At 44.1% G+C, this 17,752-nt stretch overlaps 1 protein-coding gene across 5 annotated transcripts; it reads right to left on the reverse strand.

Moving 5' to 3' along the window:
• Positions 1 to 102: 102 nt before the first annotated feature.
• On the reverse strand, positions 103 to 17,499 carry alox12 (arachidonate 12-lipoxygenase). Of its 5 annotated transcripts, none has more exons than XM_056443185.1 (15): positions 17,268 to 17,499; positions 14,434 to 14,580; positions 14,139 to 14,340; positions 13,090 to 13,171; positions 12,881 to 13,003; positions 12,217 to 12,323; positions 7,794 to 7,966; positions 7,525 to 7,668; positions 6,971 to 7,174; positions 6,160 to 6,246; positions 5,917 to 6,086; positions 4,298 to 4,419; positions 2,159 to 2,259; positions 1,916 to 2,086; positions 103 to 338 (listed from the first exon to the last, which is right to left on the reverse strand). In XM_056443185.1, exons 2-15 carry the CDS (start codon positions 14,578 to 14,580, stop codon positions 159 to 161), a joined length of 2,013 nt encoding a protein of 670 aa, XP_056299160.1. In that variant the 5' UTR covers positions 17,268 to 17,499; the 3' UTR covers positions 103 to 158. The 5 variants fall into 5 exon arrangements, with proteins under 5 accessions (XP_056299160.1, XP_056299158.1, XP_056299157.1 ...); XM_056443183.1 differs by lacking the exon at positions 17,268 to 17,499 and adding an exon at positions 15,821 to 16,137; XM_056443182.1 differs by lacking the exon at positions 17,268 to 17,499 and adding an exon at positions 15,687 to 15,763 and having other exon boundaries at positions 7,525 to 7,647.
• Positions 17,500 to 17,752: the final 253 nt, after the last annotated feature.

Genomic DNA, 17,752 nt, shown 5'->3' on the forward strand with positions numbered 1-17,752 from the left:
GGTACATCGACTGACCACCAACCCCTGGACCATGACCTTTGACCCCTGTTGACCACCCGATGTGAATTTTTCAGAAACCAACGAAGTTCTCCGTCTCCGGCATTCCACTGAAAATGTTATCTTTAATGCTTCAATGTCGTGACTCGTGATGATGGTCTCTAGATGGTGATGCTGTTTTCGACGCGGCTGGGCAGGAGAAGCAGGTACTGGAGCTCCAGTCCTTCGTTCTGACTCCAGATGTGCTCCTCGATCTCCTTCAGCTTGGCCGTGAAGCTGTCAATCTGCTCCTGGGCCCGCCCCTCAGTGAAGTGCTCCTCTGCATATTGGCCCAACGGAATCTGGGTGGAAGGAAACACGTGTGTATATTTGTATTAAATATTGGGTTAAAAGAAAAAAACCTGGTTAAAACATTTGTTTTCATTCTCTGACTGTCACTACTTTTTTAAAACCACTATTATAATTTGCTGATTGATTAATGTTTCTGTTCATAGCGCTAAATTACAAAATCTAACCTGAATTGACAACGTGAACTAGATGTTCATGTTTTAAAGTGATGTTTTCTGGTCAATCATACACACCTTCCCACATTTATCTCATTCATATTTTCTTGAAAACCTCAGTGTGCTTCATCATTACCTTCGCATTGAAAATGCGGAAGGTTATGTTTTGATCGCCGTGTATTTATTTATTTATTTATTTGTATGCGTGTTATTCGCACAAGTAAAAAAGTATTAAACCGAATCACATGAAATTTGGTGGGATGATTGGTTATTATCCAGGGACCATTTGATTAGATTTTGGGATCGATCGGGTCAAAGGCCATGGTCAAGGTCATGAAAAGGTCAACATCTTTTTACCATATTTATATCCAATTGGCATGCAAATAATGCCAAAATGTTCATAATTTAATGCCCAATCTTGTGATATGCGAAGGTATGCGCTGTACCGAGTGCCCATTCTTGTTTATATCTTTAATTATCTGATTGATTAATGGTCGCTATGGAAACAGAAACCGTGTGTTCAGACACCTTGTTCTGGGTTAATTATTTTCCAGATAGAGTAAAGTCCATTCCCCTCTATTGTCATGTTTTAATGTTGTGTCGTAAATAAATAAAGGCCAGGAGAACAAACGTCTGGTTGTCTCAATGTTTTTCTCTTCAGGGGTTAAGACTTGAGAACAGGTGGCAAATTCATACAAATCATAAATAGTCTTATATTCATACAAATAATTATTTTTTTAGCTTTCTGACCTTTTCTTCTCAATGTTTTTTACAACATTGAATCACTACACAGAAATGTAAGTGGGGAAAAAAGGTTGAGCAGATTGTTTTTTAGAATAGTAAAAGGTTGAGCAGATTGTTTTTAGAATAGTATTACAATATTTATGTAATACTCATTTCGTCCACAAGAGGCTGAAGTGCAAAACTAGTTTGTCCAAGAGACAAGTCGTGTGTTTAGAACCGTGGTTCTCAAATGGGGGCACGTCAAGACACTCTAGTGGGTACGTGAGATTTGTAGAAACATTTATTTAAAATGAGCATCCATCAAAAAAATAATTTTAAAATCGAATATGAGTGTTAGTTCAAAAACAGAATTGTATATATTCTTTAATAAATCGGATGCTGATGGCACAGTGCGGTGTATTTAACCAAAAATGGCAAGTTCGGGGGTACATCGCTGATTCAGAACATGGGATAGCGGTGCCTCTTGTGGCCAGAATGAGTATCACAGCAACAAACACCTTTTTCACCTGTTCTTAAATCCTAAATAAACACAACAGAGAAAACTATGAATGTCGCTCAGACTGAGAACATGGACGACCACTATAATGTATTTCTCACTTGAACCTTTTTACCTATCAGTGATGTCAAAATGTAATATATACAGCATACGATCTCTTGCCAGGTGGACTCACTGCGTCTGGCTGCGCCCGCCCCAGATGCCACGTGATGGCCATCTGCACACAGGACTGGCTGACGTCCGGGAGGGTGGCCATGATCATCTCCATGGTGACCGCATCCTTGTCCGTGGGTGCGGGTTGTCTCATCGTGCACGGGGTGTTGGGCACCCAGGCGCACCAGTCAAACTGGGAAGGAACAAGAAGAGAGGGAATGAGCTGAAGCCCCTCTGGGGTCGGGCTCCTCGCGGTGGTCAGCACCTGTCCGTTGTTGGTGGCGGCGTGCTGGGCGGTGCTGTTGAAGATGGCCACCGACAGCAGGGTGGAGAGCTCCTCTCTGGTGCCGAGCGTACTGGGCAGACCTGAGCACACATCCACCATCATCACCAATTACAGGCACAAATGTCAAGCTTCATCGGAGTAGTTCCTGCAACGTCCGTACACATGTGACATGCGGTACACATCACACACCTCATGTAGAGGAGACTGAAGACTTTCCTCTTGAGAGTCTTATAGTGAGGGCTGAACAGTGGCGGGCCGTTAGGGCCAGCAAGGCCTTCTCTGCTGGCCTAAACATCATCAGAATATAATTTTTTTCTAAATATATTTTCCCACAAATATGTATTCAATTATTTCCCAGAGTAAGAGTTATTCTCTTAATTTCATAGCATTCCTCTTGGTTGCACTGCTGCCAGCCCCAGCTTGAGATTTGGAGGGCTGGTCTTTATGTTAGATCTTTTAGCCAATCATATTCAGCCATCGTGTGTTGCCAGGGGGCTAACATCTGCCCTTAGGCCTGCAGAATCAACATTGCGGGCGCTGGTAGCTTAAAGTGAATGGGAATGAACATTTTGTGTCAACCAATCAGCTTTAGAGTTGGCTCCTGTAGGCCTTCTAGCTGGCCCCGGAACCGGCACAGGAGCAGCGAGCAGGCGTAGTGCTGCACGTCTTTTGATTGGATTACCAATATTGAGAGGCGGGGCCTATGGGCAGGTATACCTCAGAACTAGGAAACTGAATTTGATAAACGAAATAATTCGCGTACTACTAAGCTGTTTGTTCAACCCACAATGGCGGAAGGAGGAGAAGATATCGATTTGGTCGAGGATATAATTATAAGGCCATTCTCAACGAACTTTAAGACCGACGCCGACGCTACAAAGCCCGTCGTCACAGGCGGGGAAGGGGTTCGTTCGCCACTTTCAAAGTTCCAACTACGAGCGCGACCAACGGCTCAGGCTCCGAGAAGCTCTGCACACCGGACTGCTGGGAATGCCTGTTGCAAGTGATCGATTTGGTGTTTGGAGCCACACTGGCTTTGCAAACTTGAGTTGTCTAACCAAGGCAGCAACGAGACACCAAAAGTACGGCTCGGCGCTTACAAGCACCGGTGCTTTGAAAACGTTTGGGGACACGGAGCGGATCTACAGATCAACGAACACGTGGCAACGGAGCTGCACAGGTGAAGAACAAGAGGGACATATTGAAAAGACTCATTAATTGTATCATGTGTTTGGGTAAACAGGAACTGTCATCTTCATCATCACGGTGAAACTGCTTTGGGTGACAATGCGCTGTTTAGTGAACACACTGTAAAAAAAAGTTGGACTTAAAGCTAAAAGTTTGTGGACCAGAAATGGATAGAAGAAGAATATTAATATAACTCTGTTGCACTCGACTATGTTCTTGCCTATTAGTTGAACTGTACTGTATTGTACTCTTCCCCTGCAATTCTCTGAAGAGAAATGTCAATTTCAAGGTGACGCAACGCCTGGTTCTCCTGCGTCTCTGTCTACCTGTATCGTGTCTAGAGCCATGGCATCATAATGATGTAATAAGAGGTGGATTAATTCGGGTGGGACTGTGTAGGACCTCACTGAAGGCCCAGGCCCCAGGCCCACGGCACGCCACTGGGGCTGAATCAGGTTCACCTGGTCCCGCCCCGAGAGATGCTGCTATAGGCTAATAGGCTGCTGGGGGACGTTTTATGATACACTGAGCACCTATCTCCTCTTCTCTCTCTCTCCTTAACAATGAATTTTCATCTCTCCATCACACATTATGAACTCTGCTTCCTCCCCCGAGTTCTTGTGACTTCACGTCTCATAGGGTCCATTGGACCTGGTGGGTCTGATGCCTCCTGCTTGGTGGAACCGGCCTCCTCTTGTACCTTAGCTACGCAGCGTGGATATTTTTTTGGTGAAATGAAGCAATTTGTACACAGAAAGATATTTATTAGGAGCATTATCCTAAATTTAATTTACGATCGTGATGTAATAACGCAGTTCACTTAATGGCCACCCGTCACGAGGATTTTCTAAAACCTTCAGTACCGTTGAGATTTCCCGATGGAAGTGTGGTTTTTAATGAAGATAGGAATGCGGGATGTTAACAACTGACCGAAGTTGGGGAGTTCTGCGAAGCCTTCCTGCGAGATGTCTCTGATCCAGGCTTGGAGCTCCGGGTCCTCCTGGACGTCGTGGTCTGACTGGTAGTACAGGCCGACTACACCTGAAACGAAACTGAAGGAAGAGGTATCCTTTAAATGCATCGGGGCCTCAGTGGTGTCCGCCGATCAAGAGCATTTAATATACACTAAAGACTGGAAACTCATCCCGATACACAGAAATACAGCCGAGCGTACGAGCCAAAACAAGACTCCTTGTCATGCAGTGTTTATGGATGGAAATGAAACATCTTGTCTTGCAGTGTTTATGGATGGAAATGAAACATCTTGTCTTGCAGTGTTTATGGATGAAAATGAAACATCTTGTCTTGTGTAAACAGTTTGAAACTCTTCCTTCCCTGAAGACTCAACATTCTCCAATTATATTACAGAAGTGAAAAATCAATTAAATTCAGTTTGTTTTGGGTAGCCCAAAATCACAAATGTGTGTGTCTACATCCTGCCCGTTCAAAACAATGATTTGTATATTCATGCAACAAAGGTTAATTTTATGAAGTTTACAATGCAAACAAATAGTTGGTACTTCATTGTACTTTTACTGTCCGGTATAACTTTTAAACGAGAAATTAAATTTTATCCAACAAATTATCCACGACCACATTTTGTATTAATATTAGGGCTGTGAAACGATTAAAAATTTTAATCAAATTAATCACAGGTTTCTGTGGATTAATCATGATTAATCACATATTACCGATATTCTCGGTATATTTTTGTGAGAACATAAAGATTTATGACAAAAGACGGATATATACATTTATACACAGGGGTGCACATAACTTGCTCACCAGTGTGCACGCATCGCGGCTGAGCCCTGCCGCGCGCGAGCGGAGAAGAGTTGTTGACAGGGGGGTGCAGGTGACTTTTTCTGGTCAGAGCTCTCCCGCACGCAAGACGGAGATCGGAGTCGTGTTAACGCGACACTAGAGACAGAATGACATGCTGCTGTAGAGACGACCAACAACAGACGTATTGGAAGCTCATTCTGCGCATGCGTTAAATGCGTTAAAAAAAATTAACTAATTAATCCTGTAATTTAATCATAACGCGTTATTTTTCACAGCACTAATTAATATGCTAAAAGTTCTCGATTGCAAAATCCTTATTACATAACACATCAGCTCCCACCAGAGCGTCCTCTGTCATCACTTTTATTTGATCAATTAATTGAACCGCTTGCACTGAAAAGCCAGAGCGTCAACAAAATATCTCTTTACGCTGATGATGTCATCATCTATTTAGGAGTACATTTGGCATTATAAGTGTTTTAAAGATTTTAAAGTATCAGGGTATAGATTGGAGGACAATAATAAAGACATCTGTGTACTATATTCATTTTCTTTAGAGACGTATCCAGTGCGGATGGTGAGTAAATAGTAAATCTGGTAAAATGGTCGGCGTACAACATAAATAATAGAGTGAAATATGTTTACTGGTCATTCCAATCTGAAGGATTTAAATGGCTTTAGAAGCTACCGAGCACCTACATATCCCATCACACTCGTGATACACAAAATGATTATATAAAAGGACGCTGTAACTTCTCTGATACCCGAGTATGGCCTCCCACAGCATCAGACTGTGCTCCCTGTAGAAGTAGTTTGGGAGCTGGGACACGCCTCTGTCGGGGAAGTCCATGGGCGGCTGCAGGGAGCGGTAGGTCAGCACCTTGTACTCCCTCTGAGCCAGAACCACCATGCCTTCCCCCCCCGTGGAGACCACCTGCACACAGAACGCCCGTCAGTTATGAAATCCACAGCAGGTCTGAGATGAGGCGCCGGGCCCAGTGACACACCCGCTTGAAGATGCCATTTGGCGAGAGGAGCTGCGTGCGCCCCCTACAGTTGATCTCTAGGGTGAAACGCAGATGGGGAGCCAGGAGCTGCATTGGGGAAGACACAGATGAAAAGAAGAAGAAGAAGAAGTCTAAAAGAAGAGCAGTGACAAAGGAGCCGACTCATCACGGTCTGGAAGAAGAACCGTGTGACCCACTCTCTGACAGGTCACCCGGTAAACGCTGGACAAGACACAGTATTCATGTCGCTTTCTCTTCCTAACTAGAGTATGTTTTTATTCACTAATTATGTATTTGACTTTTGTTATTGTTGTCAAGTGAAATCAGTGAAACCCAGCACTTCCTGCAGATCTTTCAAATTAAAAGCTTGCTTTTAAAAAAGGTGGAGATTGTGAGCCATATCTCTGCAGGGTGTGTTGAGTCACATGACTGCAATCAAATAAGCAACATGAACTCATGAATGCACAGCAACAATATCTATATAATTAGTGCTATGGGAATGTATGAATGAAGATAAGCAGGTACATGTGTAAATAATGTTTAATGTGTGTTAACTAAAGGACAAGGGACGTGATAAATTAAGACCCGCGTGTCTCAAATCAAAGCCTGGTTCTCTCTTTGCAGTTGGGAACTCTTATTTTGTGAAAACTCTTGTGAAAACAACACATGTTGTCATATGTGTCACTACATCTTGATAGTAGTACATGAGGCAGATAATCTGGTATCCCTGCTCCCTTTTGCATTTGAAGAAAAACAACCAATCGGAGACGAGGACTAACTGTAAAGTAGAGTTCTGAAGAACAAGACGTACCTTGTAAACCGGGTGCACGGCCGGCAGCTGTCTCAGGGTGGCCACACAAAACACCTCTATCACCAGGTGAGTCCTGAGCAGGTGAGACAGCAGCTGGAACACCTGGAACTCGGAGTGACGCACCCACATTTTAGCCAATAGCCAGGCCAGGGGCGGGTCTCTGGGCAGGAATATGGGCGTGTCCAGGCTCGGAGTCTGCTCGAGCTGGGGACCAGGAGGGGGAACCGTTAGTCCACTGCATGGAAGGGAACCTGAACGTCTCATGTGTAGGACCTCCCCGCCCAAGTTTCTAATATTTTCTATTAGATTTACATTCAATATTCTTATATCTTTAGTGTTCTAAGGATGCATTTATGAATCTCAGGTTTTGAGACTTTCAAAACATATTTAATCCTCCAATAACTTATTCTAAAACCTAAAGATGTCATTGCTTAATTTACAGGTGCTCGTCAAGTTTCATTGAACATAAGCCTGTGTGATTGTGTGCATGCACATCCGTGACATGTCGAGTTCCAAACTTCTGTACAGGTGCATGACGGGTGTAAATGATATACCTGTATAGCAATAGGTATGAGTCCGTCATCCGGGTGTTGGTACAGGAGACAGAGAGGAGCAGCGATGAACTGAGGTTTGCCCCTGATTGTGTTGGTGGGAACCCCGTCCATGATGGCATAGTCCTGCAGGTAGATATTACCTGCCTGGTCAGGTAGAACATTAAGAAGAAGGTGGACATGAAAGGAGCAGAGAGTACGAGATGAATGAACAGACAGTCTGCTGTGTTTGTTGCGTCACAATCATTTGTATAGCGGCAATATTTCTTCACCTTGAGTTCTTTGTCCAGGTTGGTCCTCGGAGCCATGGAGCTCTGCACCATGTCCGGTACCACAGGGAAGTTCTCTGGCAGCTTCTTGCACCTCTGGATCATCCTCGGGTTGGAGCCGTTCAGACACTGATAGCCAAAGAACCCGTCCTCCTTCCAGTGGTCCATACAGTACTCTGAGTACAACACACACACACTGGATGAGTCGTTAACGCTGGAGGTCGTTGTCGGGTACATCCGTACCATCAGATACAGGAGAACATTCCTGCCGACGGCTATGAGGCTCTATAACAGATCACCTCTTGCCAGATCCTAGTGCAATAACTGCAATAATAACTCCATATACACTATGTTGATCTGCACTTCACACATTTCATTTATTTATTTACACTACACACATACACACACATTTCATTTTCATTTACACTACACACATACACACACTTTGCATTTTGCACACTGTCTATATTTAATATTTTAATATTTAATTTAATTTTAGTCATTAGTATTTTATTGTGTATGCATATATGTTGTATATATACATATATATTTTACTTTGTATACTTCTTGTATACATCTATATCTTTCATCCGTGTTTTTTATATATTTTTTTTTTTTCTCGTGTGTTTAGTTTATTGGTGCTCCTACTGCTACGACAAATTTCCCCTTGGGGATTAATAAAGTATCTATCTATCTATCTATCATCTAATGTACCATCTAACGTACTTGCTAGTCAAGTCTAATAGTTATAGTTATCGCCAGCTGTCTTCACCGAAATCAGCCAAATGTGTCAGGTGACGTAGCATAAAGAGTGACGAAGCACAGGAAGGAGGTTGGGATGGAGGGATGGCTCCAACAAACACAGGAGTTGAAAGCAAATGTGATTACATTGAAGTAAGTAAGTTACGTAGCTACGTAGCTTATGTACTTTCCCCCAAATCCTGACATTTTCTTTAACTTAACCAAATAGTTTGGTTTCACGTGTTTAAAATGTTAAATACAACAGTCACATGACGTGTGATTTTAGTCATATATGTTGTTTTGGGAGTCATGAACATATTCTGTAGTTACAGGTATGAGGACTTTTTGATTGAAAAACTACACTTGGCGGAGTGGGCGGTCTCAACAGGACAGTGCGCGAGTCAGAGCAGGAAAATTCCACGACCCCAGACCTCGATGATCCATCAGGCAGATGGGATCTGCTGTGGGTCCATGGTCCCAGACCACATGAGTCAAAAGAAGAAGTGAGAAAGCAGAGTTAGTAACGTGTGATTGAGAGATGAATTCATCATCCTTAGAGAAAAAAAGAGATAGGTACCAGTGTGCATCCTAAACATCCCCGGCCCTAGCCTAGCCTGCATATAGCAGCTATCCCAGGGCTGAACCTGATTCAGGACTGAAATTGGAGCTGGTTCCATAAAGAGAGAGTTTGATAACCAGCTCTGGCTCCCATTCTACTTTTTAAGACTCTAGAACTACAAAGTAGTCCGCATTTTAGTGAGCTGAGCTCTCTGGTGGGGTAATTACTACAACTACTTAAGATATGATGGCTTTGTACGTTAAGAAGAATTTTAAAAAGATTTTCTTGATTTTACTGGAGCCAGCAGAGCAGCTAGTAGCAGGAGTGAGTGATCTTTTTTTTTTTTTTTAGTTTAAACAGAACTGCATTCATCTGGATCTGGAGGGGAGGGAGAGATTTGCTTTACGTGGGTTTAAGGACAAGTCGATCGAAAAAGATAACCAAGAGATGCTAGGGCAATGCCGTCTACAAAAACCCATCATTGATCTCTGAGGTGCTCAGGGCGATTAAAATTACTTGGTTTGTCTGAGTTTAACATCAAGTTGTTGCAGGTCATCATGTTTTTTTTTGTCTTTAAGACTTGAATTTTTTTTGTTGGTGCTCTTGGTCAATGGTGTCGAATGCAGCACTAAGGTCTAACAAGACCAGAGAGGAGAGAGAGTCCTTTATCTGCTGCCATTAAGAGGTTTTTTGTTTTCACCTGTGCTCGCTGTGTGGTGTTTGATGTAGAAAGTCGACAACTGATTTTTTGACCACTTTCTCAGATCTTGGAGAGAGAGAGGAGAGGGAGATCGGTCTGTAGTTTAGCCAACACCTCTGATCCCAGAGGGCTCTTTCTTCAGAGAGGTTTAATAACAGCCACTTTTGAGGTGTGTGTGGCGCTGTGTTAGAGACATTGATAATATCTAATAGAGATAAGAGCCTTAAAAAAAAAACGCCTTTAAACCAGCGCAGGATGGGGGGGGGGGAGACAGTAGACGTGTGTTGAGTAGAACCGTAGAAAGATAATTGGTCATTGGTCACGGAAAAAAAAAAAAAAATATACATACATACACCACGGTTTCCCGGTTTCCATCCACATTTCACTTGAGGACAGATGGGCATGGGCATAAGTCCCTAATATAATCTTGTCTAATTTTTTAAAAGTTTTCAATAAAGAGTTCATTCATGAAGTATATAGGCTCTAGGGCTCCCACAGCTCTGCTCCTGTGTCAGCACTCTCTGACAGTGCTGAAGAGAAAACTGAAAGACTTTATTTTTTTTTTTTTTTTTTTTGATGAGTAATAATAGGCTGCTGCAGGGCATTCTCTCTTATATTTGTATTAAGATATCTCAAAAAAATTTCGGGATTCTTGAAGATTAGTTGAGCATAGATGCTGTCAAGCTTCGTTTTCAGTTTCTTGGTTTTGTTTGAGGAAGGGATAGGAGCAGGGACCTCCTTCTTCTTCACTGTCTCTTTCTTCAGAGGGCTATATCGTCGTCCACAGTGTCATTCCTGAGAGACTGAGCACAAACAACACAATCTCAATCTGACTAAAGACTAAAAAAGGAGAGTCCCTCTGTTATATTGAGAAATGGTATCTTTAAATAATCATCAAATAATCGCTTTAAATTTTCTTATGTAGCACTGTCAGAGTTGCACATCTGGTTAGACTTTTTTTGACTATAGTTACACTCAGTAGTATAAATTCAAAAAGATTGAGGTTGAGGTTGTGGTCCTGACAGAGAGAGGGAAGTGGTAAAAGCGTTCAAATGCAAACAGTAGATCAAACAAAGAAGCAGTGTGAGGCGCGCTTGTGCCTGTGAAGTTACTCTCTCTGGTCCAGAAGCCAATCGAATCCAACAGAAGGAGAATATCAACATCCATCATTATCAACATCACAATAACAACTTTAATAAAATTAAGAATAATAACAAAAATAAATTTTTTAAGGAGAAATAATATATAATATTCTACCTGGTCAATATGGAAGAATGAATATGGACCTGGTGGCGGTACAGAATCACAAATAGAATTGGCTGTAGTGTTTCAGGTTGAAGATGTGAGAAACTAAGAAAGGCTTTGAGGTGAGAGGTGTAGTGGAGTGTTTTGTAATTTAATTAATTAATTTCAAAGATCAGATGTATTCTAGTTCACCTCGTATGAAGCTGCCTCGATGATGATTAATCTATATGATTCTTCATGGCATTCATTCATGCAGAACAGGTTTCACAAGAAGCTTTGATACAACATTTACTTCTATGACTCACATTACAGATCGTACGGAGTGATAGCTGAACACATTGTGTGATAGAGGCTTGGACGGAGGTTAGTCGAGAGGAGATTAACTAGCCGACATCTTGGAGTCGAACGAACCTCCATATCTGCTGTAAATCAACAGCTACCTAGCAAAATAGCAAGCCATGTTAGCCAGCTAACTTTGGGCTTGAAGACATTATCCCCGGAAAGCAAAGATATCAAGGCCCAAGTATGCTTGAAAGAAAGTAGTCTGGAAGACTGACCACATCAAAAGCCCAAATAAAATATATATAGTTATTTCTTAAATAACTGAAGTGATTTTCTCTGTGACATCAAGTTTCCGTACAGTATGCAAATCAAAAACAGAGCAGACAAATTGTCAGGCTGTCCGTCATGGCTGCCATGAGGCTTTGTCAGACATGATGAAGCACCTGCAATGGCTCTGCCCCCAAGCTGTGATTGGACACTTGATTATTGATTGTTTTGGCATGAACAATCATCTCCATCTCGAAAAAAGAAAAGCTCCTTTCCCCCTCATGAACGCTAACGATGGTGCTTTGCTTCTACTCTTGGCAGGTCTATGCTGATGTCTTATGGCCAACAATGAAATAATAACATGAACAAATGCATGCCACAATGAAAAACAATCAATTCAGTTGTTGAATATAAAAAAGGCAGTTATTTAATAATTGTGTATGTAATTATGAAATGAGTAATTTCCGATAAGTTAATGCATACATAAATCATAACAAATATAAAACAACGTGTATTGTATGTCTTTTTTTATTATTAGCTAAATACATAAAAGGATTGTGTATATCAAACATGTTGCATTTATTGTGTATAAGATAGGTAATTTAAAAAGTGTGTCCTGTGTATTTACCCACCAGCTATGGGGCTTCGTAGCTTCCAGAAGATCCGTTTGAAATCGTCCAGGTCGCTCCAGGACTTCCCGAAACTGATGGCCAGCTTCTTCAGAGACAGCTCCAGCAAGCTGATGGGAAGAAAAGTCTGTCTACAGGATCACACTGTTCTGATTGGACAGGAGCTCAGATCTCATCTCGGGACCAAAAGTCTTTGAGAGGACGAGTGTCGGCCTTAAAGCCTTGTAGTGAAGATATTCATGGTTTGTGAGGACATTGTCCCCGAGGCCTCACTACTTTAGAGACTGTTCAAATGTTCAGACTTGGTTTTACGGTCAAGCTAAGAATTAGGTTTGGGTTAGGGTCAGGGCAAGTGGTGGGGCTATGCATTACAGTGGGTTGGTTAAGGTTAGGTTTAGAGGCCAGCTAATGCATGTCGTTAGTGGCCGGTCCTCACAAGTATGGGAAAACAGGAAATCTGTGTTCACGTTCAGCGCAAAAGGACTACAAATCCCAACGTTTACAGCACAGAGCTGCAAGATCAACCGGGACATGCTACACAATAGAAAGTATATCCTTGTGTTATTGTGTGTGTGTGTGTGTGTCCAGGCTCTGTTTCCCGTTCACATCTCTTTGTCAAGGTCCTCATGGGACTGCGAGTTCAAGTATGTGTGTGTGTACCACCTACGCATAGTGTAATGAATGTTCAAAGTCGCTTCTCTTCTCGTTGTCGAAGCGGACGTCTTGAGGTAAATCTGCTTCTGTCTCGGCGTCGATACATCGGGGCATCCCCGGGGTCCACGTGAGCCACCTGAAAGTCAGGGACACACCTGATACCAAGATGAATACACACACAACCTCCGCCACGGTCTTGTTGTGTCGTTACTGGTGTCGGACCTGTACGTCGCCTGTCTCTGCTGCAGCTCCGTCTTCCTGTGTGCCAGCAGCTCGGGCAAGGAGTCGCCGCTCAGCGTCTTCGCTGCGAGGAGGAAGAGGAGGCAGGAAAGTGGACCTTTAGACAGTTCACAAATGTGGTTAAACCGTATGAAAATGTAGCTGCTCTCTAGAAAATGTAACAGCCGCCACATTAATGTTCTGTGCAGACACATTACAAACCAAACAGCAAAGATGACACTCCTACAGTCCAGCATTGCATGGTGAGAACATGAGGGCCTTGGTAGAAGGGCGGGGCGGTGCATCCAGCAAACAAGCGTGTCCATCGAAATAGATCAAAAACTGGACTTTTTTGTCTTTATTAAATAAAACCCTGACCTCAGCACGCTCTGCCGCCAGTTGCAATAGAGGGCGTGGCCTTTGCGCATGTACGGCGAGTCACGACTTTGCCTCTCGGCCTCCAGCGCCCCATGGCGTGGACTCACAGTTCTAAGAAGCCGGCATGTGTTCAGGAGCCCGGGTCGCCATTGACTCTATGGGGCACGCTAATTCTAAATCCCCTGCATCTGTCGAGCCGCCTTTGTTTTAATAAATGCTGGACTGAGCCAAACCTGGTAGAGTATGTAGGAGCAATGGACCAATGGCTGGCCAACTGGCCTTTAGCAAGGGCTAAAGAGATATGTTTGTTAACTTGCCACTACTTTCTGGGGTTAGAGAGTTACCTTTCAATCAGACCTTTCTCTGAGAGATGTGGTCGCCCTCGACAGATCGCTGAGATCCGCCTACAAGACCGCCTCCGAACGCGGTGACACGTTCATTCTACCGTGGAGTCTACCCCACTCCATCCATCGAGGTTCATAGCCGAGGTTATATAACGGCTGAAAGGATGACCTGTTCATACACGCCGTGGATTGGCATGTCGCTGGCCTCGTGCCAGCCCCAAAATAGATCTCGATGCCTGGCTGTCAAGAGACGTTCATCCTGCCGCATCTAGTGCAAGAGCTGAAGTCTCCCGTGATTGGTCGATTCTGAACCCCGAGGTTCCTTCCTACCTGTTCCCTCTCTTATCTCCACCTTGACGTCTCCGATCAGCCAGCGGTAACACGGGAAGGTCAGCACTTTGTCTCCCCCTGGTGGCTCCACCGTGACGTAGCGGCAGAACCAGTTGTCTTCCAGCCAGTACCTCTGCTTCTCCAGCCTGACCAGTAGCAGGGGGCCGAGGGGGGAGGGGCTGGTCACCTTGTACTGGTCCACCTGACGGAGGAGGAGAGTCGCAACCTGCTCCGTTTGAACACACACACACACACACACCAGTCCGCTACTTCATCACGCCACACACACACTCACCGCTCCGCGGCAGAAGTCCAGTCCGGGGTTGTCCAGCAGGGTGCGCTCACTCTCCCCTTCCTCCCCCACCAAGGTCACGAAGATGTAGTTGTTGGTGCCCGAATACTCGGATTTACCCGTCGCTACGTTTATACTGTAGACCGCCATCTGAGAACGTGAGCGCACACACATATTGAATGAATTCAATTCAGTTTATTTTGTACAGCCCAATATCACAAATTAGGAATTCCCCTCAGAGGGCTTTACAGTCTGTACACATTCGACATCCCTGACCTTTGACCTCACATCGGATCAGGAACAACTCCCATTAAACAAATTATTGTTTTATTAATATTGTAATTATTGTTGCATAATAGTTTGCACTGATTAGACCTGAGGGCCCTCCTTCAGATCCCTCTTCTAAAGCCCATGTTTTTTTTAATGTAACGTTTCAGTTACTAGAACTAGACTAACTCATATTGTCAATTAAATGAGTGTGAAGTTAAAAGTACAATATTTCCCTCCGAGATGCAATACAATACAATTTAAATACTCAAGTAAAGTACTAGTACCTGAACATTGTACTTAAGTACGTAATGTACTTGTTTTTTGTCAATCCAGTCCACCAAATTTAAACATTTACCCTTAAAATGTACTAACTCGTCTGCCTGAGGGGCCGAGGTCTGGGAGCCAGACCTGAACCCCTAAGTGGCCTCACCTAAACCTGACCCCCCACACAGCTGGTCCTCCTCTGCTTGGAGCAACAACAACAACATGTCAACGGTGCAGGGGGACAGTTATACAACGTGATGGAGTCGATGTTTTAGAAGAAGGCCCCCATGTTTATACAGGAAACGTTCACTTATCATCAGAGTTTCACAAACTTTGTTTCACTGAGAAACACTTATACAACAATAACTCACGAGAAGAGAGAACTTGTGCTGAAACAAACTTTTCCGGACCATTTTTACTGCCATTTCACTTCCTAAACGCGACATTTAGAAGAGATTTGATCAAACGACTTTGTTTAATGCAACATTATTAAATACTTCTTAAATAGACCTAATAACTACATTCAGGCAGATCACTTTTTTCTCTCTTATCAGAAAAAAACCCTTTCTAAAAGTAGGCTCAGAACAATAGGAACATTCAGACTCCCCCAAGTGTACTGCATATATTAATCTTCAATAAAAGATGGAAGACGTTTTGCGGCAGTGACCCGGCGTGGGTCTGAAACCCCCTCATGAGCGTGGAAGCGTCTGAAGAAATCGAACCTTCGTCACACGTGAGTAAACATATCCTGCGTGATGTGAGGAGAACTCCCCGGTAATCATTTGAATTTCCAAGAGGAAGCAAATGTTCAACACCGATGCAAATGAGCCGATGGGCTGACAGATAGCCGTCGTACCTGGAGGGGCTCAGACCCAAACGAGGCTCCTCCCACTCTCTTGTGTGTCCCCTTCGGCCGGCGAGGTTACTCAAGCCTGGCTTAAATCCATCAGAGCAGACAACGTTTATTTAGTCTCCTCTTGTCTAATGTCGGTGAGCCCGTGTTAAGCGTAGCCGGCGTTTCCTGTTGCAGGGCTCTCTCTCAAGTGTCACGCATTGAGCGTGAGACTCACGCATTTCGGTCTTAAATCACGCACTCCCGCCACACATCGTATTTCTCACGCTGAAAAAAACTCGGCTATTTAATGTTTTAATGTGCCGCACGCGCAAACATGAGCTGGCCGCGCTGCCCTCACCGTGGAGGAATCAAGCGCTCCCCTGGAGTTCTGCTGTGAGGAGCCACTTATCAGCCAATCAAAAAAGAGAAATGGGCTACACAATAGCCAATCAGAAAACAACCCGTATCTGTTGTATCTAGGTGAGATTTAATCCAGCAACCAATGAAAATAAAGCATCCTGTAACTGCGCGCGACTGACTGATATCCGAAAATTTCCGTCTGGGGGGGGGGGGGGGTGCTGATGGAAATGTCACGCTTGCCTGTCTTCAAAACTTGAGAGCCCTGCTGTTGCCAGCTGACAGGTGAGGCCCCCGGTGGTCTCCTGCTTCAGGGTCCACGCGTTGTGCGTTCACAGATGGCGTTCTGCACACCTCGTCTCGTTCTCCTGTGAACTTTTGAGGCATTTCCGTCCACTCAGCTGCCGCCCACTGGATATTTTCTCTCTTTTTCGGCCTTTTCTCTCTAACCCTTCGACGTGGTCGTGCGTGAAGCTCCCAGAAGATTTAAATACTCAGAGCAGCCATGTTCAAAGTCCCTTGAATCCCCTCTCACGTCGTCTTGTGGCTCCTGCATTGAGTCAGCGCCGCGCGTTTACCAAACACGGTGGTGAAACAGTGCGTTTCCGTGGCGACGCAAAAGGTGGCGAGCGCACAGGGCGACCGAGTTGGTCCAGTTATGAACATCTTATCAGTAATGTTAAAGGGATTCGGTCACGTGGACATAAATGTTTATCGGACGGCGTGAAGAGTTTCAAGGCTTGTCTGACATTTGAAATCTCTTCATGAGTCCGCCTCAGCATTGTGACTTTCTGTGAGCGCGAGAGCATTTCTGTCATATTCATGTGTAATAACTCTGTTTCTATTGTTCTTCTGGTCACATGACCTCTATCTGTTCATCGTGGAGAGGGATCCTCCTCTGTTGCTCTCCTGAAGGGTTCTTACCTTTTCCCCGTAAAAGTTTTTTTCTATTTATTTTGGGGAATTGTTCCTGATCCGATGTGAGGTTAAAGGTCAAAGGTCAGAGATGTCTATGTGTACACACTGTAAAGCGTCTGAGGGGAGGTTGTGATTCTGGGTGATATAAACTAAACTGAGTTGAAACTGGACTGAATGAGAGTGAAACACTCACCGGAGCAGCTTTCACAGCTGAGGACCAGTCTCCTCCTCTTCTCCTCCTCTTCTTCTTTGCCTCTAGCTTTCCTCTGGCTCCGTCTGTGCTCCGGCACTTCCCTTTTTATTTCCTCTCACCTCTTTCTTCTCTTCTTCTCTTTTGCACGTCGTCGCAGATCTGGGAGTTCAACAGTTGTGTCGCTCAGCCCTCGTCCTCCTGAGGACAGTTACAAGCTGCTCTCTCTCTCTCTCTCCAACTCTCTCTCTCTCTCCAACTCTCTGTCTCTCTCCCCAACTCTCTCTCTCTCCAACTCTCTCTCTCTCTCCAACTCCAACTCTCTCTCTCCAACTCTCTCTCTCTCTCTCCAACTCTCTGTCTCACTCCAACTCTCTCCGTCTCTCTCTCCAACTCACTCTCTCTCTCTCTCTTCACAGCTCGACCGACTGCTCTCACACTCACTCCTTTGTGTGGTGTCACATTGCTCTTCAACACACAGAGAGAGA

Source organism: Pseudoliparis swirei, chromosome 21 (assembly GCF_029220125.1).
Source record: "Pseudoliparis swirei isolate HS2019 ecotype Mariana Trench chromosome 21, NWPU_hadal_v1, whole genome shotgun sequence".
In the NCBI taxonomy this organism is placed as follows: Eukaryota; Metazoa; Chordata; class Actinopteri; order Perciformes; family Liparidae; genus Pseudoliparis; species Pseudoliparis swirei.